General features: G+C 38.7%; 1 protein-coding gene across 2 annotated transcripts in view; it reads left to right on the top strand.

The window, feature by feature from the left end:
* The window catches only part of angpt1 (angiopoietin 1), a 58,003-nt gene extending 45,496 nt beyond the window's left edge, over positions 1–12,507 (top strand). The window contains exons 8-9 of one of the 2 annotated variants that reach the window (XM_027148390.2): positions 4,312–4,442; positions 11,358–12,507. In XM_027148390.2, the coding sequence (XP_027004191.1) occupies positions 4,312–4,442; positions 11,358–11,521 (295 nt within the window). In that variant the 3' untranslated portion in view covers positions 11,522–12,507. The remainder of the gene's footprint in view (positions 1–4,311; positions 4,443–11,357) is intronic. The other variant, XM_027148389.2, reaches the window with a different exon arrangement.
* Positions 12,508–23,057: the final 10,550 nt, after the last annotated feature.

Raw genomic sequence — 23,057 nt, 5'->3', positions numbered from 1 at the left:
TAAAAAAAAAACGTACTCCCACTTACTGGTTGCAATGACAACCACATAACCACAAAGCTTGGCTCCTCGACCCCTCACATTGCATCACCACCCTCTTAGTGGATCGCAACAGGACTTCGACACCACCGAAACGCAATCAAGTTTTCCCATTCCGTGTCCAAACCTCATCTGAAGTAAGATTTATAACACCCATTCGCTCTTGTCCATTCCTATTAAGAGGGGTGGATTTCAGGACACGATCGTGTGAGGTTGAGCATATTTCATTTGGTGTTCCTTATTCCTTGTTGGCTTGGTTCTGCAATGTTGTTGCTTGACCCTGAGCATTCGTGTTTTGAGAAAAAAGGCCCCTCGTGCATGGATAATAAGAGGAAAGGAAAGTCATACCCAAGACGCAGATTTTAATGAGGCAGGTCAAGGAGGTTGGAAGAACAAAAGCAACTAATTCTAGCACGCTAACATGAGACGGTCAGAGTAAATATGCTGGGTTAGGGTTAGGGTTAGGGTTAGGGTTAGTATTCCATTAGTATGGATGTGTTAATGAATGAAGTTGAGTAAATGCCAATAAAAAAACATACTTTTAAACTTGGAATGGATTTGTTACATGACGTGCATGAAGATTGTTTCAGTGTTAACCCAACCATAGAAATCATAAAGTGTCTTTTGTGGTATAAGACACTACCGACGTCCGGCACGTTTGGTACTTGCACTTCCATCTCACGTCCGATCTAAACTCAGGCTAGACTAGAGTTTCACCGCTTCGTTCTGTGTGACATGCAAACGCTGGCTTCAAGAAGGTTGTATTCACGGCATTTAGAGGATTAATGTCTCTATTTAAAAAAAATGATCCTCATTCTAGTTCCAGTAGTCCAGAATCCTGTTACACAGATGTTAAAGGAAGAAAACAGTACAAGGTTTTTGTTTTTTTGCTTGCTTGCATTTCTGTAAAATGGTGTTTATGCCAAGAACGTACAGTACCTTGTAGCTGATCTTATTGTAACTAAACAATTCGTTCGTTGTTAGTATTATAACGATATCACGTTTTCTTAATTTTTTCAGACCTCAAATTGCTACACTGTGGCTACAAGAGCCAAATATTTACTGTTTTCTCCCAAAAAACAATCGGTACATGAGGTTCCCTTTGTGTTCCTTATGCCATGTTATCATTCTCTCAATGTTATGGCTCGTCTAGCAGCTTCATAAAGCTGTGTGGTCTTAATAAACATATTTGGATGTTCTCTCATACGTACTCCTTTTTCTTCTCCACGTCCCTCAGCACCACTGTTCAAGGCTCCTGATTTACATCTTCCATATGTACTGCTCAGACTGCTCAGCCCCTGTACATACTGGCCCCATTTATGTGTGTTCACTGTCACACAAACAGACCCAAGCTGTTGAACAGGGCTCATCTCGGCCACTGAAACACTGACATATCATGTGAACCGAGCTCGGACAGTTTGCACATGTTGTGTGGAGAAAAGCACGGCGTCTGTTTTAAAGTGCAAATGAAACACCACTCAAAATTAGGCATAAACATAAAGGTAATACATTTTGAACCAAACACTCAATAATCATAATATAATAATCACAATAATAATATTAGAATAATAATATTAGAAGTTTGAATAATCACAATAGGGGGGCACGGTGGCTTAGTGGTTAGCACGTTCGCCTCACACCTCCAGGGTTGGGGGTTCGATTCCAGTCTCCGCCTTGTGTGTGTGGAGTTTGCATGTTCTCCCCGTGCATCGGGGGTCCCCCCCCCCAGTCCAAAGACATGCATGCGAGGTTGATTGGCATCTCTGGAAAATTGTCTGTAGTGTGTGTGTGTGTGTGTGTGTGTGTGAGTGTGTGAGTGAATGAGAGTGTGTGTGTGCCCTGCGATGGGTTGGCACTCCGTCCAGGGTGTATGAATGAATAATCACAATAATAATATATCGTTTACTGTAGTTCTAGCTCATTTCTACTTATTATTGTTGTGTTACATCAAAAACGATCCAAAAGTTTAAGACCAGACAGATTTTTATTTATTTTTTCAGTTAAAATAAGCAGAATGTTGAAAGATGTCTCTTGAATATTTAATAGTCAACACAAGTTCTGCACTGTTTCTAGGTTCCTAACAGTGATATTGAGCTTGTTATCTATGTTGTTATCTACAGAAGGTCAGATTTTCCTCATAACTAATCTCGTCTAATAAAGCACATGTTCAGATGACATGCTGAAGGATCGGATCTAAAACGGTTCCCCGGGTTTTAAACAAAATCGTGGAGTCCATGGTAGATCGAATCACACTGTCATTAAAGCAGAAAAGTGGACTAACCAAATACTGAGAAACTCCAAAATTCAAGTAAATATTTCACTTTTCACTCAGTTGTTATCAGTGACATAATTTGGAATGAAAACTGTTATATTAAATTAGAAAATAATGCAAAAGACAAAACACTCGTGATTTCGGACTGCGAGCCTCATTGTACGGGCAGCCGAAGAGTTACACAAAGAACAATCATCGTTTTAAAGATGATTTAGATGTAGTTTAGTTTTAGTTTACTAAGATTTATTTCTAAAGCACATTTACACAACTGAAGTTGACCAAAGTGTTGTACATCCGGACATATAAAAGGAGAACAACACAAAGAAAAAGACAACACACACATCTAAACTGTGTTAAATGACAAAAAAATAAAAATATGTTTTAAGACAAGATTTAAAGACAGACAATGTTGGGGCCATCCTTAGTATTGTGTATTGCTATTGATTGATTAATGACACAGAGCTTAAGAAGCTTTTTGTTTTATTTATCATAGTAAGCATAATTACTCTATGGTATATTTTTACTATAGTAACACAACTCTTACTTAAGATTTAAAAAAGGATAACAGTCTTTTGAGCTATGCATTCACACCCGTGTGTGTGTGTGTGTGTGTGTGTGTGTGTGTGTGTGTGTGTGTGTGTGTGTGTGTGTGTGTGTGTGTGTGTGTGTGTGTGGTGTGTGTGTGTGTGTGTGTGTGTGTGTGTGTGTCAGTCTGAAATAAGATGCAGTTCTGTTATAACTGTACCACAGGTCAAATCCTTACTTTCTCACAGTCTTGAGAACAGACGCAGCATGAATTCTGAAAACTATGTTTCAAGTTTTCTGTAGAGACCCATTTTGTCTACAGATTTGCTTCAAAGTTCATAAAATGTCTTAGGGCTCCATTTTTAAACTAGATTTGTAAAGTTTGTCGTGACAAACATTGATGTTGGCTTTGACGATGCAAGTATTTGCAACGGATGGTTGGAAGCAAGTGGACATAAGGGTTAGTGTTGTTTTTGGAGGCAAGTGGACAGAACGCTAGGTTGCCAAAACATTTGGAGGTAATCGAATACAAGCATGTGACATCATCCAAATACTCCTGAGGAAGTTCCCCTCATTGTTCTGAGTGTTTTGATATGTCACATGTCCATGTTGTGCTAATTTTTGATTTTCACCTGACGTCACGTGATGTGAGCAGAATACACGTGAGTCAGTCCCCCTCAATGTGCTGAGTGTTTTGATATATCACATGCCCATGTTGTGCAATTTTTTTATTGTCCCGTAACGTGAGCAGAATACACGTGAGGCAGTTCCGCTCATTATTCTGAGTGTTTTGATATGTCACATGTCCATGTTATAAAAAGTTTTTTGATTTTGCATATATTGGGGGTGGGGCTGCGGGACAACCGGGAGGCCAGTCGGTACACCAGTTTAAACCTTTGTTCAGAGTTTCACCCTAAATGAGCTGGCCCAGTTTGGTGTAGATAGTTCAAAAGCTTGGCGAGTTATAATCCTCCAAAGTTTATAATGGGAGTCTATGGGGAAAAAAGCCATTTTGAGACGTGGTCCCGGAAGTACCGGTACTCGGATCGCTTAGAAAAGGAATAGCAACAAAATTCAGACCAGGGTCTACAACATATCCGAATTTGGTGCATGTGGCCCGAAAGCCCTAGGAGGAGCTACTCTTGAAAATTTTTGTCTAAGCTTAAATAGGAAAACAGAATGTTGGCTTCTACAAAGCCAAAATAATTAGCTGGAAATTAGCTTGCACAAATAAATGTCTTTCATCAAAAGCAAACTTTTTTTCTGTCAAAGAGCAGTGATATGAGAAATAAAGTGTGTCACGTCGCCACCTTTCATCCACCCATCTTTCCTCTTTATTTCTATGAAAACTATACATTTAGTGTGAAGAATTAACCTGAAATAGATCGTGTGTCCATAATCTCAGGCGTTTCACTTTGCCAGCATTGCCACTATCTGAGTTTCCTCTCTTCTCTTCTCTTTCTCTCTGTCTTCTTCAGATTGTCCTTAAAGAGCCACAGTGGGACAGCCGGCCGACAGAGCAGTCTGGTGATCCATGGAGCAGACTTCAGCACCAAAGACATGGACAATGACAACTGCATGTGCAAGTGCGCCTTGATGTTGACCGGAGGTAAAAGTCAGGAATGTTGAGCTCTCGGGATTATATTTCGGAGTTAAACCTAACATTTGTATATCATTTGCAGCATTATTTCACTTATCAACCATATATCTTCCTTAGTCTACACTCATCCCCTCAAGGTGCTCATTATGATTCCGTACCTCACTTTATTCTGGACCAAGACACAGATTTCCCGTATTCTGTATTGTTCTAGGCTATGCATGGAAAATCACTTAAATGGTCCGTAGCCAAAGACAATGTTCACTACTAGTTGGCTGTAGACTTACATGATTTCTTGCTGTCACTGTAGTGTTCTAGTCAGCGTTTGCCAGGAGCTGGCTACTGTAGTCTGTCCAAAAATTGTCACTGTGTTCAAAGGTTTTCTACTTTCTACCTTGGAATGACAATCAGTGCTGCACAAAAGCATGGATGCTTTGCATGATGCTGATTGCTGTGGCCAGCTCAGTAAAGAGTATGTGCTCGTTTTATTAGGAACACCTGCACATATCATGCAAGTTCAAATCAAACATCAGAAAGGGGATAAATGGGATCTCAGTTACTTTGACCTGGTTGTTGGCATGGCCGCGAGTCCTGAAAAAAATTTGAGAAGTGCATATTATGGTGTCTTACTGATGACACACACACTCTTAAAGGCAGATGTGCAACTACATTTTATTTATTTGTTAGTTAGTTAGTTAGTTTGTTTATATATTTGTTTGTTTGTTTGTTTATTTGCTAAACTAGGGGGGTCACGGTGGCTTAGTGGTTAGCATGTTCGCCTCACACCTCCAGGGTTGGTGGGTTCGATTCCTGCCTCTGCCTTGTGTCTGTGGAGTTTGCATGTTCTCCCCGTGCCTCGGGGGTTTCCTCCGGGTACTCCGGTTTCCTCCCCCGGTACAAAGGCATGCATGGTAGGTTGATTGGCATCTCTGGAAAATTGTCTGTAGTGTGTGATTGTGTGAGTGAATGAGAGTGTGTGTGTGTGTGTGTGTGTGTGTGTGTGTGTGTGTGTGTGTGTGTGTGTGTGTGTGTGTGTGTGTGTGTGTGTGTGTGTGTGTGATTGTGTGTGTGATTGTGTGTGTGTTTATGTGTGTGTTTATGTGTGTGTTTATGTGTGTGTGTGTGTGTGAGTGAATGAGAGTGTGTGTGTGTGCCCTGTGATGGGTTGGCACTCCGTCCAGGGTGTATTCTTCCTTGATGCCCAAAGACGCCTAAGATAGGCACAGGCTCCCCGTGACCAGAGGTAGTTCGGACAAGCGGTAGGAAATGAATGAATGAATGAATGAATTACTAAACTGTTTAATATACATATACAGCTAGGTTTATTCTGGTTTCTTCTGTTAACCCAACAGAAAAATGTTCTGTTGTTGTTTTTCTTAACTTGGACTTTTGATTGGACGATGCATGCTAAATCTATCAACATTATGATTTTGCCTCAAAAAAATTTTAGGTGAAAAAGGATGAACTGAGAGTAAATTATCCACCTTTCTCTTGTCCATTTCACCCATGAGCGTATTTTTACATACTGATGATGCGTTATGGAAGTGCCAGTTCAGGAAGCTGAAAAATATCAGCCCAAGTGAAGTAATTCAAGCTGTCGCTACAGTCTGGGCTGAAAACAAATTAGCCCCAGCACTGCTTTGTGATTTCATTCTGTGTAGTTTTTCTTAAATCCACTGGCGGTGTTGTTGCACTTGGTTCTCTAAAGCTCCAAACAAATCTGTCATAAGGCATTCGTTAACAGCAAATAATCTAATGTGGATTACAAAAGTTCAACCTTTATATTGATGTCTTTTTATGTTTGAAAGACAAGTGGCAAGGTTCAGTCTTGCTACTACATTTGTACCTTCCAGCCTGAAACAGTACTCCTGTGTGCTTTTGATTAAGACAGAACTAAGTTTTAGCGAAGTCTTTATTGTTAAATTTATCGAGGGTTCTAAATATTCACACAAAAGGCATGTTGCTGTATTTTTAACCTTCACTCTGCACGAAGACCTCGGCACAGTGGATATTCCCAGTGCAGTCGTCTCAGCTCAACAGCCACAGGACCACCACTTGCTGGCAAAGCAGGTGTGTAATGCTTTGAGTGTGAAGTAATGAGGTCTTTGTGGACCTCCACATGCTGTGAAGAGTCAGTCAGCATGAGCCAAGACTCAAGGATTTCTATGAATACATGAACTCGTTCCTCTCTTCCTGTGAAGAGACTTTTTTGTCCCAAAGGAAGCACTTGGTTTTCAGATAGCTAGGATACATCATTAAGCCAAACGTGACAGCACAGGACCGGAGAGAGGTCTTGTCTTCCAGATCCTTTTATGAGCCAGTCAAGTGCAAAATTTTCAAAATATTAGTGCAGCCAAGTGCAAACTTTTTTCCATGACCTAGACAAGTACAAGTGCATGTAAACGCTGTTGTCGCTACACATTTAATAACAGGATCAGGCATGTTGGGTTTATGTGTCATGAGAACAGGCCCGAAGTTTCAAGAACAGACCAGTGTCTAACACTAGACTGGGAGATATTATATACTGTACTTAAAGCTCATTTAAACTTGTTTAAATAACTGATTACATTTATATGTAGCTGCTGTGGTGAATTTGTTTTATTTTATAAGCCTTACAGGATTAATGACCATCAAGACTATTTAAAGAAGTCTTGCAACTCGACTTTGACTTTGACTTTGACATCAGTGTCTTGTGACTTCACTTGGAATCAAGCTAGTTTGCAGCAAAACATGATACCGTCAGATATAATTTAAAAAGGATGGATGATTTGTAGAAATGTGCTTTCTTAATTTTTAGTCCTTAAATTTGGTAAAGAGGACATCATCATTTGGTTAGCACTCAGAACTGAACGCCTAGCAACTTAACTTGGGACTCGAATGCCAAGACTTGAGACTCACTTGACATGAAACAGTAACCTAGAGCCAGCTTTTGTGTTTATTTACCTGATTATGGTCAGGCTTAGAATCTGTAAAATGTCCAACATATAATTTCTATCACAGTATTGAAATAAAAGGCAGGGTCATGCTGATATATTCGATTTGTCTGTGTACTTTGGTGCACATGCACTGCCCTGTTACCTCATTTATTTTTTTTAACTGATTTAGTATGGACATAAAGCTCTGGACATACCCATGACCACAGCCATGACACAATCTGATACCTGAAATGTATGACCATGGTAACAAGGAATATTATCCAGGTAGTGTATGGTCAGATTGGTCCATGTCAATAAAAGGGCAGCATACTTGGCTCTTGGAAGTCAGAGTGAAAATGTCACAGATGAAAGTGGCATCTGAGCTGGAGAAGAGGAGCCAAGTTCTCTCACAGAAGTGATACATGCCATAAGAGGCATTCTGTGGGTACATTCTGCAAGTGTGTGTGTGTGTGTGTGTGTGTGTGTGTGTGTGTGTGTGTGTGTGTGTGTGTGTGTGTGTGTGTGTGTGTGTGTGTGCACCCTCACGCTTGTGTGTGCATCCATATATGTGTGTGCGTGTATATGCATGTGTGTGTGTGTGTGTGTGTGTGTGTGTGTGTGTGTGTGTGTGTGTGTGTGTGTGTGTGTGTGTGTGTGTTTGTTTGTATATGTGTGTGTCCTGAGTGTGACCGCTGCTACATAGTTGAGTTTAATGGACTGTAATGTGACACAGATGAAAGGCTTCGAGACAGAACTGTACCCCTCACGGCTACAAGCAAACAACTTAGTGAGCGGAAACTATTAACAAAAACAAGGACAGCAAAAACTGCACAGATTTTTGATTTCATCTCATCATATTCAGGAATTCAGAAAAGATTTCTATCAGCTGGTTTATTCAGGCAATATATTTATTTCCCTGTCCTGCTACATGTAGGTGATATTCTCAGGTCATTGTACAGTTTCAAGTGTTGGCGTTGCCTATCACATATTTCTGTAATTATCATAAGTGCAAGCTGTCAGTGTGAAATGCTGTCGAATGTAGAAATATTCATCACAGAAAAGTATTCCCATGTTGCCTGCTAATCAAACATTCAGGCCAGAACTCCTGGCTTAGCTATTTTATTTTACTTGGTGAAATACTAAAGTCATTTCCATGCAGCTTTTCTAGGATGTGAACACAAAATTTTGACCTTCATTCTACTTTTCGTATTTAACATTTATCTTCTCACACTGTCTGTTTTCAGTTTTCACATCTTTCTCATTTGCTTCCTTCCAGATGTATACTCCTCGATCTCCTTCTTACTCCTGTACTGTTCTTTTCTACATATTTCTGTTTCTCAATTTTCATGTCGGGGGGCACGGTGGCTTAGTGGTTAGCATGTTTGCCTCACACCTCCAGGGTCGGGGTTCGATTCCCGCCTCCGCCTTGTGTGTGTGGAGTTTGCATGTTCTCCCCGTGCCTCGGGGGTTCCCTCCGGGTACTCCGGTTTCCTCCGCCGGTCCAAAGACATGCATGGTAGGTTGATTGGCATCTCTGGAAAATTGTCCGTAGTGTGTGAGTGAATGAGAGTGTGTGTGTGCTCTGCGATGGGTTTGCACTCCGTCCAGGGTGTATCCTGCCTCGATGCCCGATTACGCCTGAGATAGGCACAGGCTCCCCGTGACCCGAGAAGTTCGGATAAGTGGTAGAAAATGGATGGAATGAATTTTTATGTACTTGTTTTTTTCCAGCTTCCCTGTTTACAAGGTTTAATAGGTTTTTTGTAGTTTTGAAAAAGAGACCATATTATCTCTGTAGAGACTCTGGTAGTCTCTTGTAATTCAGCTTTTTTTCCTGAGACAAAAGACCCCATTAATTCCACATGTCTCCTCTTGTGCCTCAGTAGAGATCTCAAAACACTGATGTATTCATGATGTACCACATTCTTTCAAACATTCTACCAAAGCTTACTTCAAGCACAATGATGTACACCAGTCGATCATTGATGTACATGGTATATTTTGATATTTTTACATGTCTGCTGTAAATATATTTAAAGAATATGTTAGCTTAAGCATGTGGATTAAAGTATGCTAGTAGCTAATATTTTCTAAAAGTAATCTAGGTTGAAAGGAGTCTATAGTGAAGTCCCTCTAGAAATTTGTACAAAATCAAGCTACACACAAGTCACAAATTTAATAGAGCCGAAGATTTTTTTAAATTACCTCAGATTTAGCAGAGCTTTGGGATGAGACGCATCATGTGACATCATCACAACGTGCATTCAGCTAAAGTTCATAATCATAGAAAGTAATTACATATTACGTGTCTTCACTGGTAGGAGTTCAAAAAGAAGTTTGCAATTCACTTTAAAAATCATTTAAAAAAGAGTGAAACAAATATAACAAAATAATAATAATAATAATAATAATAATAATAATAATAATAATAATAATAATAATAATAATAATAATAATAATAATAATAATAAAACATCCTTAAGGGTCTGATACTATTTTTGCCCTCATACCTGTGGTATTAATGTATTACTACAGCTAGTACACAGCTAGCTACTACATTAGTATTACTACAGCTACAATATTAATATTAATGAAGTATTTGCGTCTGCTAAATTACTCTCTCGGGTCTACTTAGTTACTGTACACTTATTAAATTTCTTGTTTTTAAGTCAGAAGGTTTTCACCCAGTTGTGTGCTACTAATATGTTTTAACTTCACTTTCTCTTGAGTTTACAAGATATACATTTTAACTTCACTTTATCTTGAGTTTACTGTGTTGCCATCATTTGAAAAATAACGATAAACTCTCTACTGAATTACACGGTCACACATCAGTGCTGTTGCCTGATCAGAAAAAAAAAACTTTCTATTTTAACTCTTTTAGTCTCAGAAAGAAAAAAAAATCTTATATTAATTTACATCATTTTGATGAAACATTTCAATGCAGTTTTATTTGCACAGTTTATTTAACCTAGTCACAAAGTAGCTTCACAGAAATACAAAAAAATTCAAGATATACTCTTTAAATGTATAGATTTATCAGTTTTCACTTACGAGCAAGCCAAGATGAAAACGGAGAGGAACAACTCTCAGATGATATGAGGAAGAAACCTTGAGAGAAACCAGACTCAAAAGGTCTCTGTCCTCATCCATCTGTGTGACCATCTGTGTGACACCGAATAGTACGATCATAAATCCTTTTCCTTCTGTTACTGTGTATTATATGGTCAAAAATTGCATAACCATTCAGTACCCAGGAAATTCATTCTAGTTCCAATGTGAATTCTATCTTGTTAAATGTGTTAAAAAGTTTAAAAGTAAACAAACTTTATTCCAAAGGTTATATAATGCAACACGAGAGAATGTCCTGAGAAAGTTAAAAAACAAACCTTAAAGCACAGAAATGTTCATGTAGAGTTTACTTATCACTGAGTAGGGATTTACTGTGCTAATAATATTTTCTTGCTTCATGATCTTGGTTATAGTCTGGGATAATGAATGCAGTTCATTACTGCTAAAGCTACCACAGTGCTGTCCAGAGACTTTCTCATAATAAAAACATTTGTACGAACATTTAGATTATAAAATAATAAAATAGAAGCCTTTACTATTGTCACATTTACATTACAGCACAGTGAAATCCTTTCTTCACACTTACCAGCTTTGGAGGTTGGATTCAGAGCACAGGGTCAGACATGATACAGTGCTTCTGGAGCAGGGAGGGTTAAGGGCCTTGCTCAAGGGCCCAACAGTGGCAGCTTAGCAGTTCTGGGGCTTAAACCCTAATCCTCTAATCAACAACCCAGAGCCACTTGAGCTACCACTGTCTCCAAGATATAAATGATTCAAAATATAAATATTTTTCATGTAAATTTAGAATTGTATTATTGTTACTGTTAAATGAAAAAACTCTGTTGATCTGTATTGTTATATCTATAGTAGGTATATCTATCTGTACTAGATGCATCTCATTTGGTGATTCACTACTGAATTTGTACCTTTTTATCTACAGGCTGGTGGTTTGATGCCTGTGGCCCATCCAACCTGAACGGGATGTACTACACCCAGGGACAACATGTTGGCAAACTCAATGGCATCAAGTGGCATTATTTCAAAGGGCCAAGTTACTCTCTCCGTGCGACTTCCATGATGATCCGACCTCTGGAATTCTCGTAAACCTTTTTCCAAACCAAGTAGGTTGGGACATAATAAAAAAAAGGGTTCCATTCCTTATAACAGGACACCTTAGAAGTGGCTTGATATGCTACATGTACTGTACGATACATGGATTGTGTGACACTCATTAGCAATAATCCACCTTTTATGGAAAAAAGAAGAGGAGAGAAGAGAAGAGAAAAAGAAGAGAAGAGGCTTCTGTTATTATCACAGGAGATGATAAACTCTCTGGGATTTAAAGAGAGCATTCTTGGCTGGCTTTTATTTTTATATATCAGAGGTATGAACTTGAGTGCCATTGCTGGGTCACTGTCAGCTGCTGAGGTGAGCAAATCGCCTCTGAGAGGAGACTGGGTGATACTGCACACGTTCGGTACCCCAGTGAATTTGCAGCAGATTTGTCAGGAAAGATTTCTGACAACCCAAAGTGAGCCACTGACTTGAACATTTTTGTACAAACAGTGTTGCTGCACAGTTACCACTGACACACATATTGTATTATTACCTTGTTTTGTACCTACACACATTTTCGTTCATGATTCTTGTCAAATAACGGTTTCCAAAAGTCAAACAATGTTTAATGTGAAAGAACCATATAATGTGGAATCTAGAGAAAAGGGTTTCCATGATGGTACTTTATGCCAGATCGAGTCTCATTTTCTATTATTACCTGCAATTCTATTAATACTGGCTATTATTTTTTTAATGACCTACAGTATAGGTACATTAATGGCTAGCAGTCACAATTAGACTACAGGCCAGGGTTCATGTGTACAATACGAACTCTCTTTTTTTTTTTTTTTTTTCTCCGAGTTAGAATTCAGTTAGCTGAATGTATGTAAGAATGTATGTAAAAAGGTTTCTCTGCTGTAATATACACCTTGTATAATTAATCATTAAACCCTTTGTGAATCAAAATGTGAGCAGATGTGTTAGAGAAGAAAAAAACTAAATTCCTCAGGTGCAGACACTGTCCAGGTCCAGGAGACGAGACACGGGACTTTGACCTTGAACATCGTGGTAAGAAATTGCAGCTAGAAAAGAATAGTAATACTTTCTACATTTAATCATTGTTTTATATGACAGCATAAATATGGATACAGTGCAAATTTATCATTATAATATGTAAAAAACAAATGTCTTTTGTATGTCTGTACTGTCTATCTGTGAAGTTGCAAATGCCGTTTTAATACGTCCCAGCTGAAGGACAGTAAAAAGTGAAATGGCTCATTTTAGTGCACTGTAAATTCATAACTAGCAGCATGGAACAACTACATATAGATATCTGTTTTGCGTTACTAAAAAAAATAAAATAAAACAGGTTATTTTATAGATAAGCCATACAGCATCTGGAGCATATAAAATAATAGCATGCCATTTATTAACATACTTAAAATATTGTAATTTAATGGGTCTTCCTTGCAGTCTTGAGGAAAATGGGTTTTTATATCGTTTATAAGAGCCATAAGCTCTGAATAGAATTAGCTGAACTAATAATTCTAGTGCAGGTTGCCTTCAAAACATTTTTAAAACATAGTATTACCTCATAAAAATTGTACATTTTCCATTTTATTTAAACACTTAATTCGTTGTAACGGTCAACATTTTGTGATGTCTAAATGAAAGAATGTATGTGATGTGAAATCTAACATTCCAGCATACTGAGTGAGGAAGTCCCAATCTTAGGTCATGTATGCTTTTCCCTTTATTCAACTACAGACTTCTGCTTCTGCCGAGTTCCACAAAACGTTCCGCAAACTGTCACAATGCATTACAGACTTTGTATTTACACCCAGACAAAGAGGAAGAGTTGTGAGAACACGAGCATATGGTGTTAAGCATGCCAAGCTGCTATTGTCTGTTCATGCACCACCACTGCCTTGACAGATTGCTGAGGTGACAAGCAATGCTGTCAGGATGGTCAAGTTACTCCACAGCCAACATTCTTCCACTCTAATAGGAAGGTTATGCAAACGCTCTGTGCTTGCGAACTCCTGCCTATCCCTCAGCACCTGCACTGACCCGGTAGACCCTCTGGAACGCAGCCACCATCTAAGGGGTCACACAATGAAGGAGAGGCAGGCCATATATTTTGCTGAAGCCCACACACACAAAAAAAAAGTAGTCTAGCAGTAGTCCAGTCCAGTTTCCTTGACTTATTGTTGATACACATAAAAAATCTGGACAAATGAAAACCATTATAGCCCAACCAAAGAGCAATATCATATATACAATATACTAAAGCAGCCTCAGATTAAAAGATGAAGACTTTATGATGTCAAAGAATAAATGTTAAATGTTAGTAAAGGTTCACATCTTCAAGCAGTGACACGGTGATATGGCCGAGAGCCTGAATAAAGCCATCACTGAAAGCAGGGGTGTCAAACTCATGGTATGCATATTGCATTGCAGACTAAAATCATTCATTCATTCATTCATTCATTTTCTACCGCTTGTCCGAACTACCTCGTGTCACGGGGAGCCTGTGCCTATCTCAGGCGTTATCAGGCATCAAGTCAGGATACACCCTGGACGAAGTGCCAACCCATCACAGGGCATACACACACACACACACACACACACACACACACACACACACACACATTCACTCACGCAACCACACACTACGGGCAATTTTCCAGAGATGCCAATCAACCTACCATGCATGTCTTTGGACCGGGGGAGGAAACCGGAGTACCCGGAGGAAACCCCAGAGGCACGGGGAGAACATGCAAACTCCACACACACAAGGCAGAGGCAGGAATCGAACCCAGACTAAAATCATTTAGACTTTATTTGTACACACATACAGTATACAACTTGCATTGAACCGAAAACCTGGCCTTCTACAACTAGGCCTAACCCATTACTAAGCCCTACTACTAGGCTTTTGTTACAAGGAGAAAATAAATATAATGTGCAAAAAATGACATGGAATACAAGATTTTATCTGCTAGTCATTGCTGTGGGAATATTGACTAGTCAGATAATGGAGGAAAATAAAATGACAGTGTGAATGTAATTTCAGATTAGATTAAACACATTCTACAGTTACATTATGTTATGTAATATGTACAGTATGTTGTGGCACATGTATTTAGACATGGGTATGACTTGCATCAAATGCAGCAGTTTTCACCAGTGTATCAGCTCTGTGATGTTTGTTTCTACATGTGAATATGCTTTTGTCTAGTGGCACATGTGGAATGCAAGTGCTCATTGTGCTGCAGGTCTGGTGTGAAATCTGGTGATAATACAGTATAGGTTGTTAAACAAAATTTTTAGCAAATGTGCAACTTGCCATGTTCGTTATACAGTAATCAAACAGGAAGTCAGATACTGTCATGGATTTTTTGACAAATCTGGGGATGGTTCATTGCTCATTTGCAGATGGAAGACTTGACTATTAAAAGTCCTATAAAAACAGAAGGGCTGGCCTGGAGATAGGTAGCAAACTATGATTAGATAGCTGGTATGAACAAGTGTAGCTATCACATCCTCTGTGGAGACGCATCAAAATATCAGCAATGAAACTGGAACTTTAACCATATCCATAGAAAAACAATGAATTGTAACGCTTCTTCGAGTCTAAAAATATATTACAAGACCTTATATGGACTGACAAATCACTTTCAATCTAAGTCTAGTAGATCATTGTGGGGAAATCAGAAGTCTACTCCAGGCTATTTTTGGGCACCAAGTTTTAGACGGATTTTCAAAGCCAAAAGATGACTGTATATACAATATATATATATATACGATGATGAGATGTAACTCCCTGTCCCTACAGTAAGGTACAGAGGAGCACATAAGAGCAAAGGGGATTTTAAACTAATTGTGATTATTGGGGGAAAAGTTTATAGAGCATACTTGGGTTAAAGAAATCTAGCTATGTCAGTAATTGTGCTTAGGGTTTACTCTGTGTTTAGGGCTAACTCGTATTCAGATTAAGTTTACTGAAGACAAACTCTTCTGTATTAAACTATATTACACCAAACTATAAGGTAATGCATATACATATTCATAAGCTTTACAATGTAACAAGAAATTACCCCAAAATATTCTGACCAAATACTACAAGTTGTAATTTGTTTGAGGTAAACTTGGCTGTCTTATGAATACGCCATTTCAACATGTTCCAAGCTGTTTTGGAAGATGTAGTGATATTCGATTTCAAGACAGTTGCTTATGAGAAAACGTGATTGGATTGAATGTTCTTCTGTATATAATATAACAGAAAATGGCACAGACATATTACAGTAAGAGCAAAAAACTTATATTTTTTTAAATTGTATGGCCAGTATCCAAACTTACAGCAACCCATTTTGATAACTCTATACCTATCAATATTTGTCTTACAGATTGAAAGCCTAAGGTTCAATTTCAGCTTTTCAAGCAGTTCACTTTTGCTTTCTAAGATTTTCCATTTCAAGTTAGAATGAAATGATATCTGTGAGATGTGTTTGACTCTTGTTGGCACTGCACCAGGTATAAAATAAATTGTCTTTTCTCCGAACTAAACAAATCTGTACTAAAACTCACAGCCTTGCTGCAACACTGAAGTCATCTGGCTTCATCCTTAAAAGTGCCAGAAGGCCAGCACTACTTGATCCCTGGTGCTTGATTTGGGATGTGCAATCAGTGGTTGCTGATATACCCTGTGTAGCTCATGAAGAAATGGATATTCAGTTTGGCTATGCAGCAGAAGCTCTTGAGACTTTCCCGACAAGGCAACATTAGACTGAGTGGATCTTAAACAAAAAATGTCCTGAGACATTCAGGGCAAACAGTCATAAAGGACCTTGAAGTATAAACACACAGCTGGAATTTTGGGAGCTCAGTATTAAGAAGCCCAATAGGTGTTCAAAATGATGGATGAGTAACAGGAGTGAGTGCAACGTTTATTTTAGAGCCTTGGTGTGAAAGAGTGAGTAGGCTGAAGTAATGGAAGGGTGTCAGGAAGTGGGGGTGTCTAGATTAGCAGAGCCAGATGAGTTACGACTATGCTCAAGGGTACAGGGCAATTCAACGTTTGTTTATCAGATCCCTTCTCCAAAGCAGGCCCAGGGGAATACCGCCTTTCTTCACCACAGACTCCACTCTGACTACCCACTTGGGAATAGCTGAGAATGGTCCCTGTTTGTTTGTTTGCTAGATGGCACTTGGGGCTAAAATTCGAGGCCAACGATCTTTAAATTTCAGTGACAGTGTCGCAAGGGGAAACATTAAAGACAGTGTTTCTTGATATATGCATGTTGGAATGCTATGTGCACTCAGGGACTTGTCACAGTAAATGGCATGCTTCACAAATTCTGTCATGGCACTGAAACCCCTTGGATTTAGTGACGGTCTGATTGGAGGAACTGTGGGAATCATTTGAAATCGGGCGATATTAAGCATCTGTTAAACCACAGTACATTTAGAAACATCTCTAAAATGTCTGCAAATATAATGCCAACCTTAGTTTAGTTATTCATAAAGACTTGCTAATTATTTCAAACACTTTGTGACTCACATATTTCACCAGTCCTTTGAAATAAGATATTGTGCCATACTATCTGACAGTCACATACAAGCAACATACAACTGAACAAACTGAACAGACTTTTTGGTTCCTGCTTGAGCATGCATATATGTGTGTGTGTGTGTGTGTGTGTGTGTGTGTGTGTGTGTGTGTGTGTGTGTGTGTGTGTGTGTGTGTGTGTGTGTGTGTGTGTGTGTGTGTGTGTGTGTATTGTGTTATGTCCAGGCCTGCGAGGCAGCAATTTTCAGTTCCTGTTCTTTTTCTTTTTATGTTTTTTTTTTCCTCTGGTGAATTGAAAGGTTAGTGTTGTTTAGATCTGGTGACTGATCACATTCAGACCTTAAAAAAAAAAACCTGGAATATATCTGCAGCACAACACATATCTGCAGCTCCATGTCTAAGTGGAAGACTGAAAATGTGATCTCCTTTGCAACTAGTAAAGTATTCCTTTGTGTTAATTTCCATATGGCCATGACCCAACATGGTTAGCCTATGTTACATTCATCTTCTAGCCATTATAGTTAACACGACTGATTCAGTTGGCCTGGTAGTCATCCATATAACTGTAAAAAAAAGGGGGGGGGGGTTTCAAACATGTTCATTTGTTCTACTTACACTCAGGGCACCAGGGCACTTTCACTTTTTTCACTTTGGAAAAATTGAGGTCATGAGTTCAAATCCAAGCACTACCAAACTGCTACTGTTGTGCCCTTTATTAAGGCATTTAACTCTCACCATTTCAATGATACTATATCATGTGGCTGAGCCTGTGCTCTGAGCCCAGCTTCTTAACAATGTATTGTTTACAACAAATTAGGTATGGTGAAAAACTCACTCTGGTGAAGGGAGTGTTTAACTTTTTACGAATGTGTGCTGAACAGCAGTTGACCTGTGTTCAAATACACAGATGCAAATAATTCCTTTTCCCAATGCTAACATTTAGTCTTTCATCAGTGTAACCCCTTTATGGTGTTTTCCAAAGTACACAAACAGTTTGTTAGTAACCATCCAGCTTGTAGTCACATCCACATAGTGCTTGGAAACAGGGCTAGGGCCTAAGGTAAAGTTTACAGATTGCTGGAAAAATGTATTGATATTCTGTAGTGTATAGCATCTTTGGTTGGAACGCTGGGATTTATCACAGTGTATAATGTTTGAACTCACCAGGTCAGTCACACCCTTAACAACCCAAAAGTTGGTCCATCTATCAACTGGTTATAAGCAGGCAGGTTTAATCATGGTGGGCAACTATAAGCATAAACCCCTTATCAGCAGTGGAAAGGCTTGGAGCTACCAATTAGCAGCATCCAACACTGTGGTGTTGTCAGCTGGTATTTATGCCCCTTGCTGGTTAATTGCAAACACTTGACACTTGTATGTGTGACATTTTTAACCTTGATGCAAGATTTGCAGTGCTAGCCACTACCTTTGAAATAATGATGACGTGCAATGAGCATTCAGAGAAAAGTGTAACTGACTAAGGTGCAGTATTTCTGCTTTCTCTTGGAGTTGCTATTGCCAACATCTCACCCACACACAGGAAGTTATATGGACGATGTGTGACCATTAGAAATTTCTTGACTGCATCCATAATTGTGATTGCAAGATATCAGCATTCGCTAAATCTATACTGATCTGTTAGTAGGATATGATCAAACAATTGAAAGAATATCAGAGTCTGTCTTTATATACAAGGTAACTTTGCTAAGTTCTGCTGAGATCTGTCCTTGAGTGCTACATGAAAGACTCTTGCATTCGGTCCATGCCCAGCATGCTATCCTTTATTCTGCATTTCAACATGGCGCAGGCACTCACTCATCTCTTTTCATAGGGCTGAGCAGCTAAGCCTATTTTTGTTCCTGCCATAACAACACAGCAAAGGTGCTTACTTTTTTGCTTCCTGGAGAGCTCAGCAGCTGTGTATGCTACTCACTTCCCACCCTGTTACAGCAATGTATGATCAATGTAAGCCAATAAATAGCTAGCATTGTCAAATGGCCTGTGAGTCAAACTTCTGTTACTATAAGCATTATTCTGCAGGTAATACAAAGTTCTATAAGGCCACCATCAGTACAAGATGCTAACCTTGAAAAACAAAAAGATTTCGGAAGGATTTATAAAATAGCAAAATCTGTTACTTTGCCTCCTCACCGTTCATGCACCGTTCATGCTGTTCATACAGTGATACAAATAGACCACGAGCCTGTGTTAACAATACAGGCAAATTTAAAGTAAAAAATGTGAAATACCTCATTAAATCATCCCTCATCATCAAAGGTGTATACTATCACACTGTATTTATCATCCATGAATCCACTTACTGAAACTCTTCAAAGGATAAGAATAGGAAAGAGGACAAAATGACGTTCGGTGGATCTTTAATCGGCTTACAAGGTCACAAGGTAAGGATTTTGCTATTGTTCGGCACAGAACAAGCACAAGAAACTCTAGTGATGAAAAGGAAATTTCCAGGGCTGTCTAGAACATAACAAAGTAAACCTCTGTGATAGATTTATTAGTACTTTCCTGTTTCAACGTTAGGTACAACCTGAGTTGCAAAGAATTTATGTTCCTGCTCTCACATCATCAATAAAGATCAGTAAATCATTTCAACTGGAAGTTGTACATGGTCATATCATGTTTTAGAGAAGTGTGATGCCTTGGATCAGGAGCAGTTCCATTGTTTTGTCCATAAATTCCACTTCATATCACCCTAGAATAGGTTACTCCATTCCATTTGTCCATGGACTGTTTATATCAAATTTTTAATCTGCCTTTGTGTTCTCAAATCTTGCCAGTGACCTCTAACAAGGATGTACCTACACCCTTAATAAAGTTCTTTGTGACTGACAGCATTCTTCTGTCACCCAATACCGATCTTCTGTGTTCTGTCAGATTGTTTTGCTATGCTAAACTCACCAGTGCTTTCTGCTTTCTTAACAATATACCAAACAGCTGACATGCCTAATGTTGCTGCCTAGCCTCTGACTGATTTGCTCTGCTTTTTTAACTTCATGATGGTCCAACATTTACTGGCATTGATACTTATTTAAAACACTCCAGATGCAGATGGAAGATCAGATAGTATCAGCTAGACCTTTTGTTAGCTCTACCGTTCACAAACTCACAGCAGTCCAAGAAAATACTGAGCAGACAACACAGAGCAGCCAATTGTTCAATTACGATAAAATAGGAGGACTATGTATGAAAAGGGCTGAAATTCCCAAATGTTTTTCTGATAATAATGTAGCATACATAGAGTAAATTAAATTTGACAGTCTACACTTCATTGCTTCGTTGCACTTTATTGCTTCATAGCTGGAGCACAGAAATAAACGAATAAAACGGAATGTCTTATAACTGTATATCTTGCGTTTTTAACTTACCAAATGTGCTTGGTATCGAATGAAATAGTAAGTCATGCAGCATGGAATAAGAATTTAGTGAACACTCTCTAGTATGCACAGGGATCTTTCTGGGGAAAGGATGTGTGTTTTATCAATTAGGCATTTGTCCTCCTCTGTTATATGTACTCCATATATTTACTCATTTTGACCATGTGATTTTACAACGTTGGTCTTCACAGGAAATGTTAACCAGTGATTTAGGATAGTTATACAGTCGTCCCACAACCCCCCTCTTTTGGGATGACTGCAGGCTTGTACATGAATGATATTGTACTGTAGCATCCCATGTCAAGTTTTGTGAATGCATTTTGGAAGTGCTACTGACTCCAGGATGAACTTGATTCAAAAAATAATAATAAAAAGAAGAATAAAAAAAATAAGAAGTCCCCATAGATCGTTGAATTGCTTCACAAAATTTCTTTATATAGTTTCTTTCTTTGCAGAAGTCTTAGAAATATATTTTAAGTTGTCCAGTCCTTATTATAGTCTATGAAATGGAGCAGAGAGTTAAGCATTTCTCTGATCCAAAGTAACAAAGAAAAAACAACAACAAAATAACCTTTAACGCTAAACCAACTTGAATTAGCGTGTTTCTTCACATAACAGATAATAGCTTTTTCATCACTCCATAGAGTACTATTTAGTAGCCACATAAGCCTTTATCTTTGCATGAACATTTAGCTTTAGTGACACAGTAATGTTTTAATAATATTAGCATGATTAATAACGATGATAGTCAGCCATTAGCATGAAATCAGAAAAGCTAACTCAAAAACTGGATTCATTATTAGCAAAGTAAGCATTTTTGGACAAACAATATCTTTCAAGTTATCTCTGGGGATACTTTAACGTTCCAATCAGGAACACTGTGTTTTCGTCTTTTTCTGATTAAATCCATATGTTTCTGAAGCAATTTAACCATGCAATCATTTGCTGGAATAGCTACTTTGGTTGTTTAAGATATCTGTGTAGAAAATGGTTGGAACTGGTTCAAGGAAGATCTTGTTCCTGATACAACCGTAACAGATTTTTATATTTGTCTACTTTGCTCAAACAGAGCTTAAGTGTTTTCATATTACAATGTCATTTGACATTTAAATCTACTGAGAAGTAAACTGTATGGCCTGACACATGTAGTGATACTACTGTACAGACTTAGTACTACAGAAAAGAGATCCTTCAGCTGGATCAGGTACTGTACAGTATGTCAATAGAATTGGCTACAACAAATTAGTATTTACTCTTAGGAAAATAGTGCAATAGTTAGGCCAGAAATATCATCTACATCCATTATCGCACCGGTCCCCTAAAATTTGTATCTTTGTATGCACTTTCTCTAATGGTTCAGGAGTCAAACAAGATTCCACATTCCTCCCACACACATTGTTCTTCATTTGCTAACTCACTTCTTCCCTCCAAGATAATGAATATATTAGAGACTTCCAAAGACTTCCAAAATCTCAAGGTCACAGTGCTCTTCTTCCTTGCAATGAGCTCATCTTTCTTGAATTGTGTTCATAGTCTGTGCCAGTTGCTGTGCAGGGGGTGGGATTTCCTCTCTCTTCTGGAAACTGTGTGTTTTGAGCCCTGGTCACAATTCAGGCTGATTTATTTCGTTTATTTATGTGTTTCTGTGAGGCGGCCAAAGTTAATCGGTAATGTGAGTTGCAAAATAATGTTACTGGATTAAAGGACGGAATGGATGACCTGACAAAGTTTACTTTTAGGAAGCCAAGACAGAATTGGGAAGCTTTAAACTATGTCAAAATAGCAGATGATGCTGTCTAAACATTCATGGAAATGTGAACAAAGTCAAATTATATTCTCACATGTCAGACCATTCAGTTTATTCTTTTATTTGCTTTGTGACTAGACGCGGTCTAAACAAATATATGGTTTAATACAGTATGTGCTAGAAACATCGTTTCTGCTCTCATAGATGGAACGAATGATTAATCAAAATCGTATGAGGTCATAACGTTTACAACAATTTAAAAACAGTGAACCCCTGTTATTTGTCAGACTATAATTTTGTTTAGTTTAGTTTGTTTGCAGTGCCATTCCACTAAGGGGCATAATGTATCTGAACATTACAGGCCAGTAAAGTCTTTTTTCATCAAACATTTAGTACTTAATGATCCCTTTAATCAATGACAGATTACCACAACACAAATCCAATTAGCCCAAATCAAACTATACTCCAAGCGTTTGACTCTACAAACGACAGCCCCCTAGAGGTTTGGATGGCGCAACCAGGTCTGACTCTGCCCAATTGGTTATGATTGCCAAATAAAACAAGCTCAGGAACAGCCATGGACTCTGAGGAATTGAAAGACAAATACAAAGGGGGTGATGCAGGGAAGTGAGACATGCAGCAGCAAGCACAGGTGCTCTCACTCTGTTCTCTAAACCTGCAGTCTGTCTGGGCAGATGGAGACACTCTTGGTCCAGGTGGATTTTCTGATGCAGAATCACTTCACACCTGGCTGTCTGGACGTCCACAGCTATCCATCTCAATGATGAAGGCAATTCATCAATTTGGAGTGTAAATCAGAAAGGAAATCACCTGCAATAGGCACACATGGTGGTATAGGTACATACATAG

This window comes from Tachysurus fulvidraco, chromosome 24, assembly GCF_022655615.1.
Source record: "Tachysurus fulvidraco isolate hzauxx_2018 chromosome 24, HZAU_PFXX_2.0, whole genome shotgun sequence".
NCBI classification, from domain to species: Eukaryota; Metazoa; Chordata; class Actinopteri; order Siluriformes; family Bagridae; genus Tachysurus; species Tachysurus fulvidraco.
This window is presented reverse-complemented; position numbering and strand designations above follow the sequence as displayed.